The 18,443-nt window shown below is 45.6% G+C and overlaps 1 protein-coding gene across 1 annotated transcript; it reads right to left on the bottom strand.

Annotated features, from left to right (window-relative positions):
* Nucleotides 1–3,689: 3,689 nt before the first annotated feature.
* On the bottom strand, nt 3,690–17,714 carry LOC123090142 (uncharacterized). Its single transcript, XM_044511574.1, has 3 exons — nt 17,708–17,714; nt 16,556–17,100; nt 3,690–5,075 (listed from the first exon to the last, which is right to left on the bottom strand). Exons 1-3 carry the CDS (start codon nt 17,712–17,714, stop codon nt 3,921–3,923), a joined length of 1,707 nt encoding a protein of 568 aa, XP_044367509.1. The 3' UTR covers nt 3,690–3,920.
* Between the last annotated feature and the right edge of the window lie 729 nt (nt 17,715–18,443).

Below are 18,443 nucleotides of genomic sequence, written 5' to 3'. Positions count from 1 at the left end.
CAGATTTTAGTAAGTGCATTTTTTGTGTAAATTGTGTGCAATTTTTTTCATTATTTGTTTTAAGTTTTTTCTTCTTCTTTAAGGGTAATACCAATGCTAGTAATTCATTTTATCTTAGAAAATTTCAAAAAAATGATTTTGTTTGTGTGGGTATACACACAAGTACTCCCTCTGTTCCAAAATAGAGGACCCAACTTTGTACTAAAGTTAGTACAAAGTTGAGTCATCTATTTTGGAACGGAGGGAGTAGTATATAGTGTGCACATAAATATACTAGAGTGCAACCTATCATTGCTTATTTTATTTTATTTTTTAGTTTTTAGTTTTATTTAAGGTTAATACCAATGCCAGTAATTTGTTCATCCTTAGAAAACTTTATATTTTTGTTTTGTTTTAATTTTCAAGGATCAAAATATGAATGGAAGAACAAGATGAATAATGACCTTTAATTTTCAATCTAATGTTTCGGATGAATTTGACTGAAAGTCAAAAAATAAGACGCCTAATAGAAAGTCGTCCTTTTTTTTGTTCTTGTCCATTTGTAGATTGCTCAGTTCAATAATGTGAATTCGAATTATTAGTTTTGTTATTTAACCGACTACATGGTACTTTAATTTGCATGTAGTATTTTGGTCTACAACAATTTTGTTTAACCAACTTGTCGGGTTGATCACAAATCCACATCTCAAAGCGAATGGTGTAAAATGTTAAAGAATTTTTATATGACAGATGCAATTTATTGTGTGATTCTAATTAAAATATTGTGATTCTAATTAAAAGATTTAGCATGATGGTTGCTAAATATTATATAATAGAATTGGGTTCTTAATCCCCCCCCCCCCTCCTTCCCCTCTATTATTATTTTTAGTTATGATGTATGTGTGTGAAGCAAATATACCTGTCGAAGCAACTAGTTGTACAAGTGCTGATAATTGTACAAAGTGCTTTGCATGTATAGTAACTAGTTTTACCACTAGATTAGATAATACGTACTAATACCTAGTACTACTGTCTAGCACGGCAAACCCAATTTGTTCATCCTTAGAAAACTTTATATTTTTGTTTTGTTTTAATTTTCAAGGATCAAAATATGAATGGAAGAACAAGATGAATAATGACCTTTAATTTTTAATCTAATGTTCCGGATGAATTTGACTGAAAGTCAAAAAATAAGACGCCTAATAGAAAGTCGTCCTTTTTTTTGTTCTTGTCCATTTGTAGATTGTTCAGTTCAATAATGTGAATTTGAATTATTAGCTTTGTTATTTAACCGACTACATGGTACTTTAATTTGCATGTAGTATTTTGGTCTACAACAATTTTGTTTAACCAACTTGTCGGGTTGATCACAAATCCACATCTCAAAGCGAATGGTGTAAAATGTGAAAGAATTTTTATATGACAGATGCAATTTATTGTGTGATTCTAATTAAAATATTGCGATTCTAATTAAAAGATTTAGCATGATGGTTGCTAAATATCGCCCCCCCCCCCTCCTTCCCCTCTATTATTATTTTCCCTGTTCAAGAATTCGTCCGATTAACCAGTTAACTTGCCGATTAACCCCTACTCGTAGGGTCACCGAGTAGCCGATAAACCAATAAATCGTCTGATTAATTGATTAAATGGCCGATTAACTTGTCGATTAGCCTATTAATCCCCTACTCACAAGCCAACCGAGCAGCTACCAGTTAACGATTTCCTCAACAATGATTATTTTTAGTTATGATGTATGTGTGTGAAGCAAATATACCTGTCGAAGCAACTAGTTGTACAAGTGCTGATAATTGTACAAAGTGCTTTGCATGTATTGTAACTAGTTTTACCACTAGATTAGATATAGTAATCTAAACGCTCTTATATTAGTTTACAGAGGGAGTACGTACTAATACCTAGTAGTACTACTGTCTAGCACGGCAAACCCTTTTTGGCGCTGCAGGCGCCCGTTATAGGGCATCGGAGGAGTCGAACGTGAGACCTAGACCGTAAGGTAGCACCGCTTCAACCACTCGGGACAACGCACAAATCATGCCAACTTACCCATTTTTCTCTTTCTATTCTTTTCTCCAGATAGCTGTTTTGCTGTTTTTTCTTTTTTTTTCTTATCTTTTGCTCTGTTTCTTTTTTGTTGTCTTTTTTTTCAAATCCTTGAACTTTTCTCAATTTTTGCATTTTAAAAAAAATCGATGAACTCTTTTTTAAATTTGTGAACTTTTTTCATTATGGATGATTTTTTTTCAACTTTGATGAACTTTTTTCGAATTTGAAGACTTTTTTCCAAAGCCGATCAACTTTCTTCATTTTTTATGAACTTTTTTAAATTTGATGAACTTTTTTCAAAATTGGTGAACTTTTTTTCAAAATCGATGAACTTCTTTTGAAAATTGATGAACTTTTTTCGAATTTGATGAACTTTATTCAAAATCAATGAACTTTTTTTATAATCAGTGAACTTTTATTTCAATTTTTTTCAGAATTGATGAACCTTTTTCATTAAAAAATTGATTTTTCGAAAAAAAGAATAGTCCAAACATCTAAGTGGTATTAGGTAATAAATAGCGCGGCATTTATGTTTTTAAAGGTTTCGCATTTGTTCTCAATCAGTAGTCTTCCTATGATGTGGTGGTTAGCCGAACAAACCTGCAACCTTGCGGTTTGAGTTTGAGTCGTTGCTCCTGCAAATTTTTGCGTTCTTTTTTCGATAGACAGTTGACTGCTCTCTTCGTCCGTGGGCCGGCCCACTATGCGCTGCCTGCAGGCGCCGGTTCCCTTCCGTAGCACCGAACGCCGAATAGGAGGTCCCGTCTAGCACTACTAGTACGTCTCTCTTCTCAAGGAGTACTACTTCTACGTAACACCTGCCATCCAGTTATCTGCTGGCCTTCTACCGATTAGGCGTAAACATATATCACCTTTTCCTCGTCGGGCTTTGGGCTTTGATCATCCTGGTATGCAAATCGGGAGGTCGCATTCGGCGGTTGAGTCGCCAGGGAAGCTCCCTGGCGTCCACGCGCCGGCGCTGGTGGGCTCGCCCATGTACACATTCACATTTGATAAAAAAGGAAAAAATCACAAAAAACAAAAAAGTTCATGAATTAAAAAAAATCATGGACTTTTAGAAAACCTTCTTGAACTGGAATTTTTTATATTGAATTTGAAAAAGTTCATCAATTTTCTAAAAGATCATTGAATTTGAAAAAATATCATCAATGTTGATTTTTTTTATCAATTTTGAAAAATAGTTCATCGAATTTGGAAAAAGTTTATTGATTTTGCAGAACTTTCTATAGAATTCATTGATTTAGAAAAAAAGTTCATCAAATTCTGTAAAAAGTTCACAAACTTGAAAAGTTCATCATTTTGTAAATATAATCACCGATTTTTGGAAAAAGTTCACGATATTTAAGTAAAAAAGAAAAAGAAAAGGAAAAAATAAGAAAAAGAAGAAAAGGGAGAAGTTATCACAACACGGCATCATGGTTGGGTGGTTACTGATGTTTATCGGGGACAAGAGATCCCTGGTTCGACTCTCCACGCGTAGCTTGGAGGGCTTCAGGCGCCCGTTTGCAAAATGCACAGGTGCCTGAAGCGCCAAATAGAATATGCGTTGCAAATCACTGAAACTTCCCGTGCGGTACTTTCGATGTAAATGCAACGGTTCAGAGGAAGTGATAAAATTTGCAGGCACCTGAGCCATAGGCGCTCCCAAAGAATTATCCATCTGCTTATGTACTGAATAATGTACTAATAAAACTGTATGTTCCCATAAGGAAATCTTTATGTATAGTATTGGCCTTTTTTCGATTGCGTTTATGGTGTTCTGTTTTAAGTTGGGCGCAGCCAAACGCGCATATAGCATGAGATCATGGAGCAACAGCACACGGAGAGCTCATCTGCGCTACAACACATCCACATCGCAACTACACTTCCCTGTCCATTTGTATCAGCGGCGGCAAAGGCGGCCTCATGGCATCGCCATTGCCGTTGTACGTGGCCGACCTCCCCATCGCGATGTCGACCATCTGCTCATCCAGTGTGCTCGTGCCGGCGCCGCCCAGTGCTGCCATGGCGTCAATCTTGGGCGGGCACGACAGGCTCCGGGAGTGCGTCATGGACGCCTCCCGCGGCAGCGGCACCAGCACGGCGCGGCCCTCCTCGTTGCGCGCCCCGTGGCCGACGAACCGATCGTCGTCCAAGTCGTAGAAGTTAGCCGTCCGCACCTCCTGCGCGAGCGCGCAGCTCCAGCAGAAGAGCCACTTGGCGCAGTCGCCCACCGCGGCCCGCCGCCCGCCGCCGCCGGCCGACAGCTTGTACCGCTTCCGCATCTGCGTCCGCCAGTAGCCGCCGTAGAGGAAGCCGCAGAAGCAGAGGAGCACGCCCACGGCCACGACGGTGTCGCGGATGTCGTCGTCGTAGACGTTGAGCGCCGTGACGCTGAAGATGAGGAGGGGCGCGACGGAGAGCAGGATGAAGGTGAAGGCGTGCACGTACATGTTGCCGAACCCGAGGCGCTCCATGTTCCACCCGAAGACGCAGAAGGTGCAGGTCGCCGACAGCGCGCACACCGTCCCGTCGTCGCAGCAGTCGCACAGCCCGCCGCTCCACTCCGGCCTACTCACCACCACGGACCGGTTGTATATCCTGATCTCCACGTCGCGGCCGTCGTTCTCCGGCGCCCCGCCGTGACCGTTCGCCTCCTCGCCCGACGACGACGGCTCCGCGTCGGGATCGCGTGCCTGCTTCCGGCCCAGCGGGCTGTAGGCCAAGTAGAGGGCGGCGATGACGGGGAGCCCCGTGCCGAAGCCGTAGCCGATGTTGAGAGCCCAGTTCGGCCGGTCGGTGCGCGAGTAGCTCCAGAACAGAGCGCAGCAGAAGTACTGGGCCAGGCAGGTGATGTGCAGCAGCGCCACCACGACCAGCATGTGGGCGCGGTCGCGCGGCGGCACCGGGGCTCCCTCCTTGCAGTACACCTTCCTGATGGCATCGCGGTCGCCGTCGGGGCGCCACCGGAGGAGCAGCACGAGGTGGTGGAAGATCCTGGGGTGCTGGTACAGGCACATGATGGTGAAGAGCCACTAGTAGAAAAAGGGTCAAACATGAAGCACATTAGTGCCGGTTTGTATTTGAGCCGGTACAAATGTATACATTAGTGTCGGTTCTAATGGCTAGCCGGGCCGCTCTCATTAGTATCGGTTCGTGGCTAACCTTCAGCACCGGTTCGTGCCACGAACCGGTACTAATGAGAGTGGTGGCAGGATGTTGTCAGTCTGGCCCCCTCCAGCACCTTTAGTATCGGTTTTTGGCACGAACTGGTACTAAAGGTCGTCATACATAAACCCTTCGTCCACCCGAGCTCGCTTTGTTCTTCCCCTTTCCCCTCTCCTCTCTGTTCTTCTCCTCTTCCTCTCAAACTCATCACACATTTTGCCCAAAATTTGTCAAGATTTGAAGGCCCCCATCCATTCAAATGATCACAAAGGTTAGCAACTTTGTCCTTTCATCTCTCATTGCTAGATTAGCTCTTGCAATGCTTTATATAGTTATTAATTTGTGAGTTTAGTAATTTGGGAGGAAATATATATATGTGCTAGTATTTGATTTATATGCAATTTGAGGTTAAAATAACACTTAGTTTGCATATGTAGGTGTGGTTTACTTAGTGCCTTCTAAATCTCCGTCGTAACCACCGTTGATCGCCCGCACCGTCCCGTCGCCGGCACCACCTTGTGGTGAGCCTCTTGTTCATGAAATTTTATATAAAAAATTGATGTTTGTGTGATTTGGATATATAGTTACTCGTATAATAATTATCTTACCCGTACGTTCTTTGTTATACATAGTGCCATGGTTTTGATATCCGTCCCCGTCGGCCCTCGTCCTTGTTATGATTCGGATGTGGTATATTCTCTTTTAAAACTATTTGTTGCATTTTGTGTTTATGACAAATTATGCCCATCAAGTTGACATAGATATTTTTATCTAGGAGGTATGTGAACCGGAAATTCCAACCGACCCTATTGTCGAGAGGTTAAATTTAGTTGAAAGAGAAAACGAGTACTTGAAAGAAAAATTGAAAAGAATTGAGGGGAAGAAGATGGAATTGGAGTTGCATGTTGCCGATGTCATCGATGATCACAAGATCAAGAAGGAGAAAATGCGCTTGAAAATTAGAAAGATTAGAAAATATGTCATCGATAGTGAGGCTTGGTATCATTATGCTGTTGGATCAATTGTTATCTTAGTTGCGATCTTGATCGCATTTGTTGTTGCATTTAAATGCTTTAGCTAGAGAGTTATTTGTTTGTTGCATTTAAGTGTTGTATGAACTTTATGTATGAACTTGTATTAATTTGGTCTATTCGTTGTTGTGTAATGAAGATGAGCCGGCAATGGATGTACGATGACCGATGCTCTCCCCAGTTCGTTGAGGGCGTGCATACTTTTCTGCTTGCGGCTGAGGCAAACAAGCGGGCGGATGGTTTTATGCCTTGTCCATGTGCTGGCTGTAAGAATGGTCGCAATTACTCTATGTCAAGAACCATTCACGTCCACCTGTTTGAGTCCGTTTTCATGCCCCACTATAATGTTTGGACCAAGCACGAAGAAAGAGGGGTTATGATGGAAGACAATGAAGAAGAAGAGGACGACGACAGCTATCCTGGCCATGGGTTCCCTGAATACGATGATACAACAATGGGGAAGAAGCTGAGCCGGTAATGCGGGAAGAAGCTGAGCCGGCAATGCGGGAAGAAGCTGAAGAAGAGGCATCAGATGAGCCCGTTGATGATCTAGGTCGGTCCATTGCCGATGCAAAGAGAAACTGCGCAAGTGATTTGGAGAAGAAGAAGTTGCAGCGCATGTTAGAGGATCACAAAAAATTGTTGTACCCGAATTGCGTAGGTGACAAGAAAAAGCTGGGCACCACACTGGAATTGCTGCAATGGAAGGCAGAGAATGGTGTATCTGACAAGGGATTTGGAAAGTTGCTGGTAATGATAAAGGATATGCTTCCAAAGGACAACGAATTGCCCGAGAGTACGTACGAAGCAAAGAAGGCTGTCTGCCCTCTAGGGTTAGAGGTGCAGAAGATACATGCATGCCCTAATGATTGCATCCTCTACCGCGGTGAGTACGAGGATTTGAACGCTTGCCCGGTATGTGGTGCATTGCGCTATAAGATCAGCCGCGATGAGCATGGTGATGTCGAGGGCGAGCGCCCCAGGAAGAAGATTCCTGCCAAGGTGATGTGGTATTCTCCTATAATACCACGGTTGAAACGTTTGTTCCAAAACAAAGAGCATGCCAAGGCGATGCGATGGCACAGAGAAGACCGTAAGAAAGACGGAAAGTTGAGAGTACCCGCTGACGGGTCGCAGTGGAGAAAAATTGAAAGAAAGTACGAGAAGGAGTTTGCAGATGACGCAAGGAGCGTATGGTTTGGTCTAAGCGCAGATGGCATTAATCCTTTTGGGGAGCAGAGCAGCAACCATAGCACCTGGCCTGTGACTCTATGTTTGTATAACCTTCCTCCTTGGTTGTGCATGAAGCGGAAGTTCATTATGATGCCAGTGCTCATCCAAGGCCCTAAACAACCCGGCAACGACATTGATGTGTACCTAAGGCCATTAGTTGAAGAACTCTTACAACTGTGGAATGGAACAGGTGTACGTGCATGGGATGAGCACAAACAGGAAGAATTTGACCTAAAGGCATTGCTGTTCGTGACCATCAATGATTGGCCTGCTCTCAGTAACCTTTCAGGACAGACAAATAAGGGATACCACGGATGCACGCACTGTTTGGATGATACCGACAGTATATATTTGAATAGTTTTAAGAAGAATGTGTACCTGGGACATCATCGATTTCTTCCGAGCAGGCATCCCGTAAGAAAGAAAGTCAAGCATTTTAAAGGTGAGGCGGATCACCGGACGAAGCCTCGCCACCGTACTGGTGCTGATGTACATGATATGGTCAAGGATTTGAAGGTGATATTTGGAAAGGGTCCTGGCGGACAACCTGTTCCAAAGGACGCTGACGGGCGCGCACCCATGTGGAAGAAGAAATCTATATTTTGGGACCTGCCATATTGAAAAGACCTAGAGGTCCGCTCCGCAATCGACGTGATGCACGTGACGAAGAATCTTTACGTGACCCTGCTTGGCTTCTTGGGCGTGTATGGGAAGACAAAAGATACACCTGAGGCACGGGAGGACCAGCAACGTATGCACGGAGAAGACGGCATACATCAGGGTCATGCAAGCTACGCTCTTACCAAAGAAGAGAAGGAAATCTTCTTTGAATGCCTGCTCAGTATTAAGGTACCGTCTGGCTTCTCGTCGAATATAAAGGGAATAATAAACATGGCAGAGAAAAAGTTCCAGAACCTAAAGTCTCATGACTGCCACGTGATTATGACGCAACTGCTTCCGGTTGCATTGAGGGGGCTTCTACCGGAAAACGTTCGATTAGCCATTGTGAAGCTATGTGCATTTCTCAATGCAATCTCTCAGAAGGTAATCGATCCAGAAATCATACCAAGGTTACAGAATGATTTGGTGCAATGTCTTGTCAGTTTCGAGTTGGTGTTCCCACCATCCTTCTTCAACATCATGACACACGTCCTAGTTCACCTGTGCCAAGAGATTAACGTTTTGGGTCCTGTATTTCTACACAATATGTTACCCTTTGAGAGGTTCATGGGAGTCTTAAAGAAATATGTTCATAACCGTGCTAGGCCAGAAGGAAGCATCTCCAAGGGCCATCAAAATGAGGAGGTCATTGAGTTTTGTATTGACTTTATTCCTGACCTTAAGCCGATTGGTGTTCCTGAATCGCGGCATAAGGGCAGACTGGATGGAAAAGGCACGCTAGGAGGGGAACAAATAATATGTATGGACGGACATTCTCTCACTGAAGCACACTACACAGTTCTACAGAATTCCGCCTTGGTGGCTCCGTATATGGATGAACACAAGAATTTGCTACGCTCCAAACACCCGGAGCGGTCTGATGACTGGATTACACGTGAACAAACCAGGAGTTTCGCCAGCTGGTTGCAGACACGTACCATGCATGACACCTCTATTGAAGATGACCTGTACTTGCTGTCCCAGTTACCATCTTCGAATATAATGACTTTCAAAGGGTACGAGATAAATGGTAATACATTTTACACGATCGCCCAAGATAAGAAGAGCACCAACCAAAACAGTGGTGTCCGCTTTGATGCAGAAACCAAGACGGGAAAGGAAACATATTATGGTTATATACAGGACATATGGGAACTTGACTATCGACGTGGTTTAAAGGTCCCTTTGTTTCGGTGCAAATGGGTCAATATGACACGAGGCGGGGTAACGGAAGACCCGCAGTACGGAATGACAACAGTGGATCTCAACAATCTTGCGTATGCAGACGAACCATTCGTCCTAGCCAATGATGTGGCACAGGTTTTCTATGTGAAGGACATGTCTACCAAGCCAAGAAAAAGAAAAGATAAGGAAGCGAATGCATCGTACGATGAGCCAAAGCGGCACATAGTTCTTTCTGGGAAGAGAAACATCGTGGGAGTGGATGACAAGACAGACAAGTCAGAAGATTATGAAAAGTTTGATGAAATTGCTCCATTCACAGTGAATATTGACCCGAGCATCCCGTTAAATGATGAAGATTTTCCATGGTTACGGCGCAAAGGGACACACGCGAAGAAAAAGTTTCACACCCAAAGATCTGGGATGTGATCGGCTTCACTAGCTATCATCACTTTCTTCTGTGTTTCGCACCGAGAGGGGAATCTCTGTAATAGTTAGGGTAGTTATGTGTTTTGGCATTTGAAACGCGAAGAAATTTTATGTGCAAACAAATTCTTTCATGCCTTTACTGATTTTTAAAGTTAAGTTATTCACAAACTAGTGATTCACACTAATTTCAAATAATTCAAAATTTAAACTATTCAAATTTGAAAACTACGGGCACTAACAGAAAGTTTGTAATTTTTTGTACCTAAAACAAAAATGTTCACAAAGAAACTCTAAATACACAAAAAAAACACAAAAATAAATAAAGCAAAAAAATAATAAAAAAAGCCCTAACAGAAAGTTTGTAATTTTTTGTACCTAAAACAAAAATGTTCACAAAGAAACTCTAAATACACAAAAAAACAACACAAAAATAAATAAAGCAAAAAATAAAATAAAATAAAGCCCGCCTACTAGGCCAGAGCGGCCTGCATACGACTAGAAACCCAACCTGTCGTTGGGCCAGGATGCAGGCCCGCAAAGGCCAAGTGGGCCCACAGGGCTGCAAAGAACACGTAGGCCCAGTAAGCCTGCTTTGGAGAGGAGCTCGAGAGAGCGACCGCACGGGGGTTTATAAACCAGTGTGGTCGCCCCTCGGCTAGCGAAGTGGGACTAAACTTGCCGCACCGCACCTGCGCCAGCGCACCCCCTTTAGTACCGGGTCGTGGCACAAACCGGTACTAAAGGGAGGGCCTTTAGTACCGGTTTGTGCCACCACCCGATACTAAAGGGGGTCGCTTCCCGCCGCTTGGCCTGGCCAAAACAGGCCTTTAGTACCGGTTGCTGGATCCAATCGGTACTAAAGGTGCCTTCTATATATACAACGGCTACGAAAATTTCAGTTTCCCTCTCTGTTCGTTCCTCTGTTTCCGTCTCCATCGCCGTCATTGCCGCCCTCGATCGTCTCCATCGCCGCTCGTCTTCGTCGCCGCCCCCGTCCCCGTCGCCGCCCCGGGCCCGTCCCCGTCGCGCCGTCCCCGTCCCCGTCGCGCCGTCCCCGCCGTCGCCGCCCGGCCGTCGCCTCGCCTCGCCGTCGCCTCGCCTCGCCGTCGCCTCGCCGTCGCCGTCGCCCGCTGTGAGCCCTCCCCGAGCCCGTACACACACACACAAGCATGTTTAATTAGTTTAGATAATTAGTCTTTAATTAGTTTAGATTATTTAGATTATTATTTTGTATATTTAATTAGTTTAGATAATTAGTGTTTAATTAGTACACACACGTATTTTGTATGTTTAATTAGTTTAGATTATTTAGATTATTATTTTTTCACTATTATATATGTATGAATGCATGTTAGATGGATATAATTAGTGTTTAATCAGTTAGAAATTAGTGTTATATAGAAATGTTAGAAATTAGTGTTATATAGAAATGTTAGAAATGTTAGAAATTTTAGTGTTATTTAGATTATTTAGATTAGCATAATTAGTGTTATATAGAAATGTTAGAAATTTTAGTTATCAAAATCCAATCATTAAAAAAATGTTACTTTTTGCGGGCATATAGCTAGTATTTGTTCTCGACGATGCCCGGCCCGCATCCTCGCCGTCGACCCGTCCGCGACGACGTCCAGCCGACCCATGTCCGGGACTGGGCTTCGCCGGGCTGGCACTGGGAGGTGCTGCCTGGAGGGGCGCGCCGCTTGATGAGGAACCCGGCCCCGGGTCCCGTCGTCGACCCTGATCTCGTTTGGTGGCGTTCGCGTGGGCCAGTTTCGGTGCGGAGGGACCCGGCCCCGCCGGAGGTGGTACGTCGCCGTGTCAGGGAGGAGGACGAGCACGTCCATCGCTATATGGTTGCGTTAGAGGGCGGCAGGTTCTCCAATACCTGGCAGTATCTTCAGGGATCTCACTTCAGCTATGATCCTGTGAGGGTTCCTTCTCTTTGGGTGTCCACCGCCCGCGCCGCAGGAACCGCGAGTGTCCTAGATTCTTCTGTAGTATTCGATCTTTAATTAGCTAGCCAGTGATGTACTATTCAATATTATATATTATTCGAGACGATGTATTCGAGATTATATCTATTATTCTAGACGAAGTATTCGAGATTATATCTATTATTCGAGACGATGTAATTTGAATACTAAATTGTTTTATATTTCTTTTGAATTAGTTAAATAAAAGCTATGGCAGACAATACCGACAGAGAGGGAGAACAGACCATGTTCGATATGATACGCGGGCCAAATGATGATCAGAATGAAGAAGATTATGACGGCTCCGAATTTCTAAACAACACCGGAGAGGGTGATATGATATTCGATCGCGACGACCGAATTGATGAAGTCATGAACTACGATTATGACGATGACGAAGAACATGTTGATCCTGAAACAACAAAGACCGGCGAGGTATATATATTTATATAAGCAGGTATCTGGTGATCATCACATGTTTTAAATGACTTGAAGATATATTAACGAATCGATCTTTGTTCTTTCAGCCATCCGGATCGAGCAAATCTTCAGGCAAAAGGACGAAACGAGGCCCGAACAAAAAGTTGAAGGAGGGCGTAAAGTACAATATCGAGGCAGTCAGACCTAATGGCGAACCATTAGCGCCTAAGAAGATTGCGGACAAGTTCATTCGTCAGTGCGGAGTTCTTGTGAAGGACCAACTCCCGATCTCCCTTCAAGAATGGAGAGAGCCAGCAAAAGACAAAAGACAAAAAGGCAAAGAGGACGCTGCTCCACGTTCAGATGTTACTTTTGTCGACAAGAATCAAAAAGATCTGCTTTGGGATACTCTCATGGAACATTTCACCCTACCAGATCATTTCACAGAAGCAGATGTGCAGAAAGTCAAGGACGCTGCTCTTAGGAAGATGGCGGTTGCATTCAAGAACCACAAGAATCGTGAATGGGACAAGTACGTCAAGGGAGGAAGGAAGACTCCAGTATTCGAGGGAACACTAGAGAACCAACGTGCTCATTGGGACGATTTCGTGAAATTCAAGGATTCGGAATTAGCTAAGGAACGGTCGAGAATAAACAAGAAGAATGCCGAAAAAAAGGATAAGTTCCATAAGCTGGGGCCAGGTGGCTATGCGGTGGCAATGCCTAAGTGGGATAAGTCTGAGAAAGAGATGGAGGATGCAGGTGCCACTCCGGTTACTAAGAGCTGGCCCCCCAGGGTCAGGACTTGGTTCTATGCGCATGGGGGGGAGTTGGACCCGAAGACAGGCAATGTTTCGACGAGGGCAAGTCTGAAGGGAGCCGACGATGCGATACTTGTTGCAATAGAAGAGGCACGATCGGGGGTGTTCCAGCCCAACAGAGAGAACGACGAGCTTACGCGTGCCCTGGGAAATCCTGAACACCCGGGAAGAACACGAGGCAAGGGCGCTATTCCGTGGTATGAGGGGTTCTCAGACTGGAACACCGACTACAGAACCCGTGCGAGAAAGAAGATTGCGGAGGAGAAGAAGAGGAAGATGGAGGAGGAGCAGAGGAAGCGGGACTATGAACGCCTTCAAGGCCTAGAAGCAAGTCAAGCGGAATTGGTAGTCAAATTCCAGCGGCAGCAGGAGCAGATCGACTCACTTACCCAGCAAAGGGGGTCTCAGCAGCTGCAGCAGCTAGCGAATGATCCAGCATTGGATAGCACCGCCCCATCCATGCCGAGAAGCAGCGTGGGTTCCGCCCCGGACGACGCAATGCTGGGTAGATACCCCGTGGATGACATCACGGAGAACACTAGCTGCGAGCTACACGTCAAAATGAAGAACATATCCATGAAGGTGGCGGACGCCGTTGCTTTTACAAATCCCCCCGAGGCAACCTTCCATTGCAACCCGATTCCAGCGGGCTATGCTCGTGTCTTGGTTGATGAGGTGGTGGACCCATATTCGGAGCTAGAGCTTGACTATCCTGGAGGTGACGACGAGCGCTTTCTCGGAGACGCCAAACATCGTATCATCCTATGGAAAAAGGATTGCATCATCATTCGAAGGCCACCGACACCGCGTCAGCCGACTCCTCGTCGAAGTCCGCCACCGAGTCAGCAGTCTCCCGCTCCTGCAAGTCCACCAAGTCCGGCAAAGTGTCAGGCCACTCCTCCTCCTCCAAGTCCGCCACAGCGTCAGACATCCACTCCTCCTCCAAGTCCGGCACAACCTCAGGCCACTCCTCCTCCAAGTCCGGCACAGCTTCAGGCGGCCACTCCTCCTCGTCCAACTCAGCCCCGTCAGCCGTCTCCGCCGCCTCAGCAATCACAGAAGAGACACCCCGCAGCTATGGTGCGTAGCGGTACGAGTCGAGGTAGTACAGGAAGTACAGGCGGAGGCAAGCGATATAAATATGGTCCAAGCCTCACGCCTCTTCCGCAGAGGGCTTATGACAGGTCCGAGGAGGAAATCGCAGCCATATCGAAGTCCGAGGTGGAAGCCCATTTTGCACCGAAACCGCCAACGCCGCCAAGGGAGAAAGTGCCTGAGGAAACGATTGACCACTTCATTCGTATGGCTCAACCACCAGCTCCCAAGCCTGTTGACACAGACTATGAGCGCCACATCAGGAAGTTAAATCGAGCACGTGTACGTAAGGAGGCGAGCTCGGGATCGAGCAAACAAGAAGCAGCTGTCAAAAAATGCGGGAAAACCATTCCCCAGCTGGGAGAACAGGCGGCGCAATCGATCCCCTCGCTTGTTGTGCCAACAACACGTGACAGTACGCGCGCCCAATATTATTGTGGGCAAACAGTTTACGTTCCTGAGGTGGGCAATGTGGTAATAACGGAGGAGCATATAATGCAGGCTGAAGTTCTCAAAATCACTGTTGGACAACTCCTCGAGATCGAGCCCATGCCTGTGCTTAGAGAGGATGAAATAAAACGGAAATATGTCCGGGGCCAACCTTTGGTCGAGCCAGACAAGGTCAAGAACCTCCCAACGAGAATGTATGAATTGCATCAATGGTACATGAACATTACCAAGATTTCCGATCGATTGTCCCTCATGGTGAATGTCAAGGAGGATCATTACTACCATGAGAAAGCTGTGTCCGTTGAGTATTCTGAACTGTTTCAGTTATACAATCAAGACGCACTCGACAAATCTATCGTCAGTTGCTATTGTCTGTAAGTGATTTCTTTCTGTAATTTAAGTCTCAAGCTAGCTGTAGTGATCCTTTGATCATCATTACCTGTAATTATCCTCACTATATTCTTTTCTGTGGTATTATATGCAGGATGAAGATGTATGAAATGAGAAAAGGTGGACGCTATGGCATTGGGTTCATTGACCCAAACACCGTTAATGAATACACATGGAAAATAGATGAACGTCATCAAAAGGCCGTAGAGGACAGCATGCTAGAGTTCTTGAAGCGCCTCAAATACAATGAAGATATACTACTTCCTTACAACTTCCAGTGAGTCACACTGTCTTGTACTACAAATTCTCTGTTTTTGCCTACTAGCTAGCTACATGTTTTTGCTTACATATGCCCGCTTAATTAAGACATGCAAACGTGTGTGCATGCAGATATCACTGGGTCTTGTGTATCATTAAAGTTGACGCCGGAACAGTTGAAATACTGGACTCACTACTCAAAGAAAAAACTGACTATAACATCTTGTTTGGGATAGTCAACAGGTAATTTCAATCATTATTAACTATATATCTCGGCCTATTTAGTTCGTCATTTCATGATATGAACTATTTAATAACCCCTTTATTCATTTTCTTTTTCGGCGGGCAGGGCTTGGGCAAGGTTCATCAGGGTCACGGACGGCGAATGAAAAGAAAAGCTTAAATGGGGAAGACCCAAGGTAAGTAATTAAGTAGTACTAGCTAGCTAGCTAGCTGCCATCTCTTTAATTATCATGCTTGATTAATTATTATCTGATCAAATTCCATTCTCGTAAAGGCCCTGAAGCAGGCGCAGGGGACTCATCTGTGTGCATTCTGCGTTTGCGAGAACATTCGCATGATGGCGTCCGAAAGGAGCAGATCTCAAAGACAGAAATGGGTACGCTTGTCAAAACACTATTCACAATTTTTACACCATTATCAATATCTAGTCACACAACTAATACACATGCATATTGATCTCCTTCTTAACAGTTCAGAGAGGTGCGGGCGAAGCTCATAGAAACGAAGCGCGTAGAAGCACTTCAAGAGGAAATAGCGGGATTTTTGCTCGACCAGGTCATAAATCCGAAGGGAGAATACTATTACCCGCTACCGCCCCCATGAAAACCACTTCCAATTGTCATCGTGCTCCGAAGGCACCAATTAGGCTATAATGTCACTGGCTCCGAAGGCAACATGCATATGTAGGAGAAATTATATATAGCTATACATGTGTGTATGTGTGAATTAATTAATATGATGGTTTGTGAGACATTGATGATATATATATGCATGATTGGTTCTACTAGAAATTATATATATATATATATATATATATATATATATATATATATATATGCATAACGTGTACAATGTGTAGTATCGTAAAATACCAGCAAACGAAAAAGAATTAAAATGGAAACACAAAATTAAATGAAAAAGAAATCATAAAACTAAAACCCCCAAACCTTATAGTACCGGTTGGTCTTACCAACCGGTACTAAAGGGCTTCAGGCCCCTGGAGCTGGCTCGTGTCACGTGGTTTTCCTTTAGCACCGGTTCGTGCTGAACCGGTACTAAAGGAGGGGGGCCTTTAGTGCCCACACTTTAGTGCCGGTTATGGAACCGGTACTAAAGGGCCTTACGAACCGGTGCTATTACCCGGTTCTGCACTAGTGAGCGCGTTGAGGATTTGGTTGATCACCTCCGTCCACTTCTTGCGCCGGTCGTCCTCCGGGATGGCGTCGTTGAGCAACCCCGTCATGAGCAGGAACAGCAGCAGCAGCCCCGCCGCGACGAACGCCAGCCAGATGATCATCACGAAGTTGGCCGGCCGCCTGCACCAGCTCACCGCGTGAGTCCACAGCTTGCCCCACCTGATCTTCCGCACGAACGGCACGCGGAACCGCCTCCGCCTCCGCGGCCGGCACCCACCGGCGTTACCGTCGGAGTCCCAATCGTCTTCCCGGGCCATGACCTGTCTCCTGCGGCGGAGGCGTCCCACGAAGGTCGACCAGAGGAACCACTCCTTGGACGGGCGCGCGCGGAGGAAGTCCAGGAACCGCCTCTTGCACGCGCCCCTGCTCAGTGCCCCCTTCTCCACCGTGGGAATGTAGATGGGGATGAAGTCCATGAGCCGCATTGCGGCCGACGGCGAGGCCGGCTTGCCTACGGCGACCTCCACGATCTCGCCGCCGCGGCTCGCGTCGTTGGGATGTCTCTCCGCCCCTGCCCAGATAGTAGAACTGTTTGGTCAGTAGCGGAGTAGGCCTTCGGAACGTCAGAACAGCATGTCGTATGCTATAAATCTGCAGGTGCGATGGCTCATCGTTGGACACGTCGAAGTGTCATCTTACATGTTACGACTTGACAAAGTCTGGAAAGTGTAAAAAAAATTGTCGACACGCTGCAGCACAACCAGAAGGACCGGATCAGAGTGATGCCGACTGGCCATTTCTGTGAGCTTTCTTAATTGCAACTGACCAATGAAAATGGATGGCTGGCCTACAAAAATTCAATGATCCCTGTGAAGAATATACTGTCACTACTTAGATACTAAGTAGTACAGTGGAACAATGTAGGGATGCAGTCAAGTAAATGGGGCTGAATTGCTGTCTAAAGGACCACGGTGAATCCTGGCACGTCGAAACTCGACTAGACACTTCGCTGTACGGATGGACAGCAACGCACTGGAGCGTCAAGAAGCATCCGAGTTTCAGAACCTTGCTTTTAAACCTCCTTTCCTAAGTTGTTATTAAGGTAACAAAAGCAACGTTTTCTTTAATTAAAGAAAGAAAAAAAGGATCACCTCCGAGCCTCTGCATCATCAACGTACTTTCCATTTCTCTGTTGGTAGAAATAGGGTACTCAATTTGGATGAACTAGTCTCTATGGAATCAAGCATAGAAATAAGCAACTGAAGGCAAGAGGGTTCGGTGTCATCCATGTGATTTTGTCCTGCGCAGGGAATTTGTTCCGGCTTGAGGCGGCTGGATTTAACTAATGACCATGGGGGCATCGCTATGAGTACTCCGTAGCAAACATACCGTGTGAATTCTTAGGAAATGATGGAGAGAAAAGAAGGTGAAAAGGGAAAGAGGAAAGTTGAATCCAACCGTGCAAGCATCCACAGAGCTCTAAAGGGACCAGGCAAGGCATGGCTGTCGCTGTTCCACTCCACATATAGAGCATGGCATGGAGTCGCTAAAATACACGGTCGAGGCTAAGCAAACGCAAGCATTGCTTAAGTTAAGAAGAAAATGTGCGGCAATTATGAATGTTCAGGCTCGCTTGCTCTCAGGTATTCATCCATGGCCGAAACGGAAGGCGAACTGAGGAGGGGAGGGGGTTAACGGAGAACGATTTCGAGAAGTGGCTTAGCGCAAACCTGGGCTGTAAGACGCCTGCAAATCTTGCCTTGATCCGCCGCTCTTCTCTCCCTGATCGGCGGTGACGGAGAGAAAAGATCGCCGCCCCGCTGCGGCGCTGGCTCCGAATCGTGGCTTGCAACGGCAGACGAGCAGTCGCCTGCTGGGGCTTCAGACGGGGGGAGATGCCAAGTCAGGACTCAG

The sequence above is a fragment of the Triticum aestivum genome, chromosome 4B, assembly GCF_018294505.1.
Source record: "Triticum aestivum cultivar Chinese Spring chromosome 4B, IWGSC CS RefSeq v2.1, whole genome shotgun sequence".
In the NCBI taxonomy this organism is placed as follows: Eukaryota; Viridiplantae; Streptophyta; class Magnoliopsida; order Poales; family Poaceae; genus Triticum; species Triticum aestivum.
Note: the sequence above shows the minus strand (reverse complement) of the source record. Positions and strands in the feature narration are given on the sequence as shown.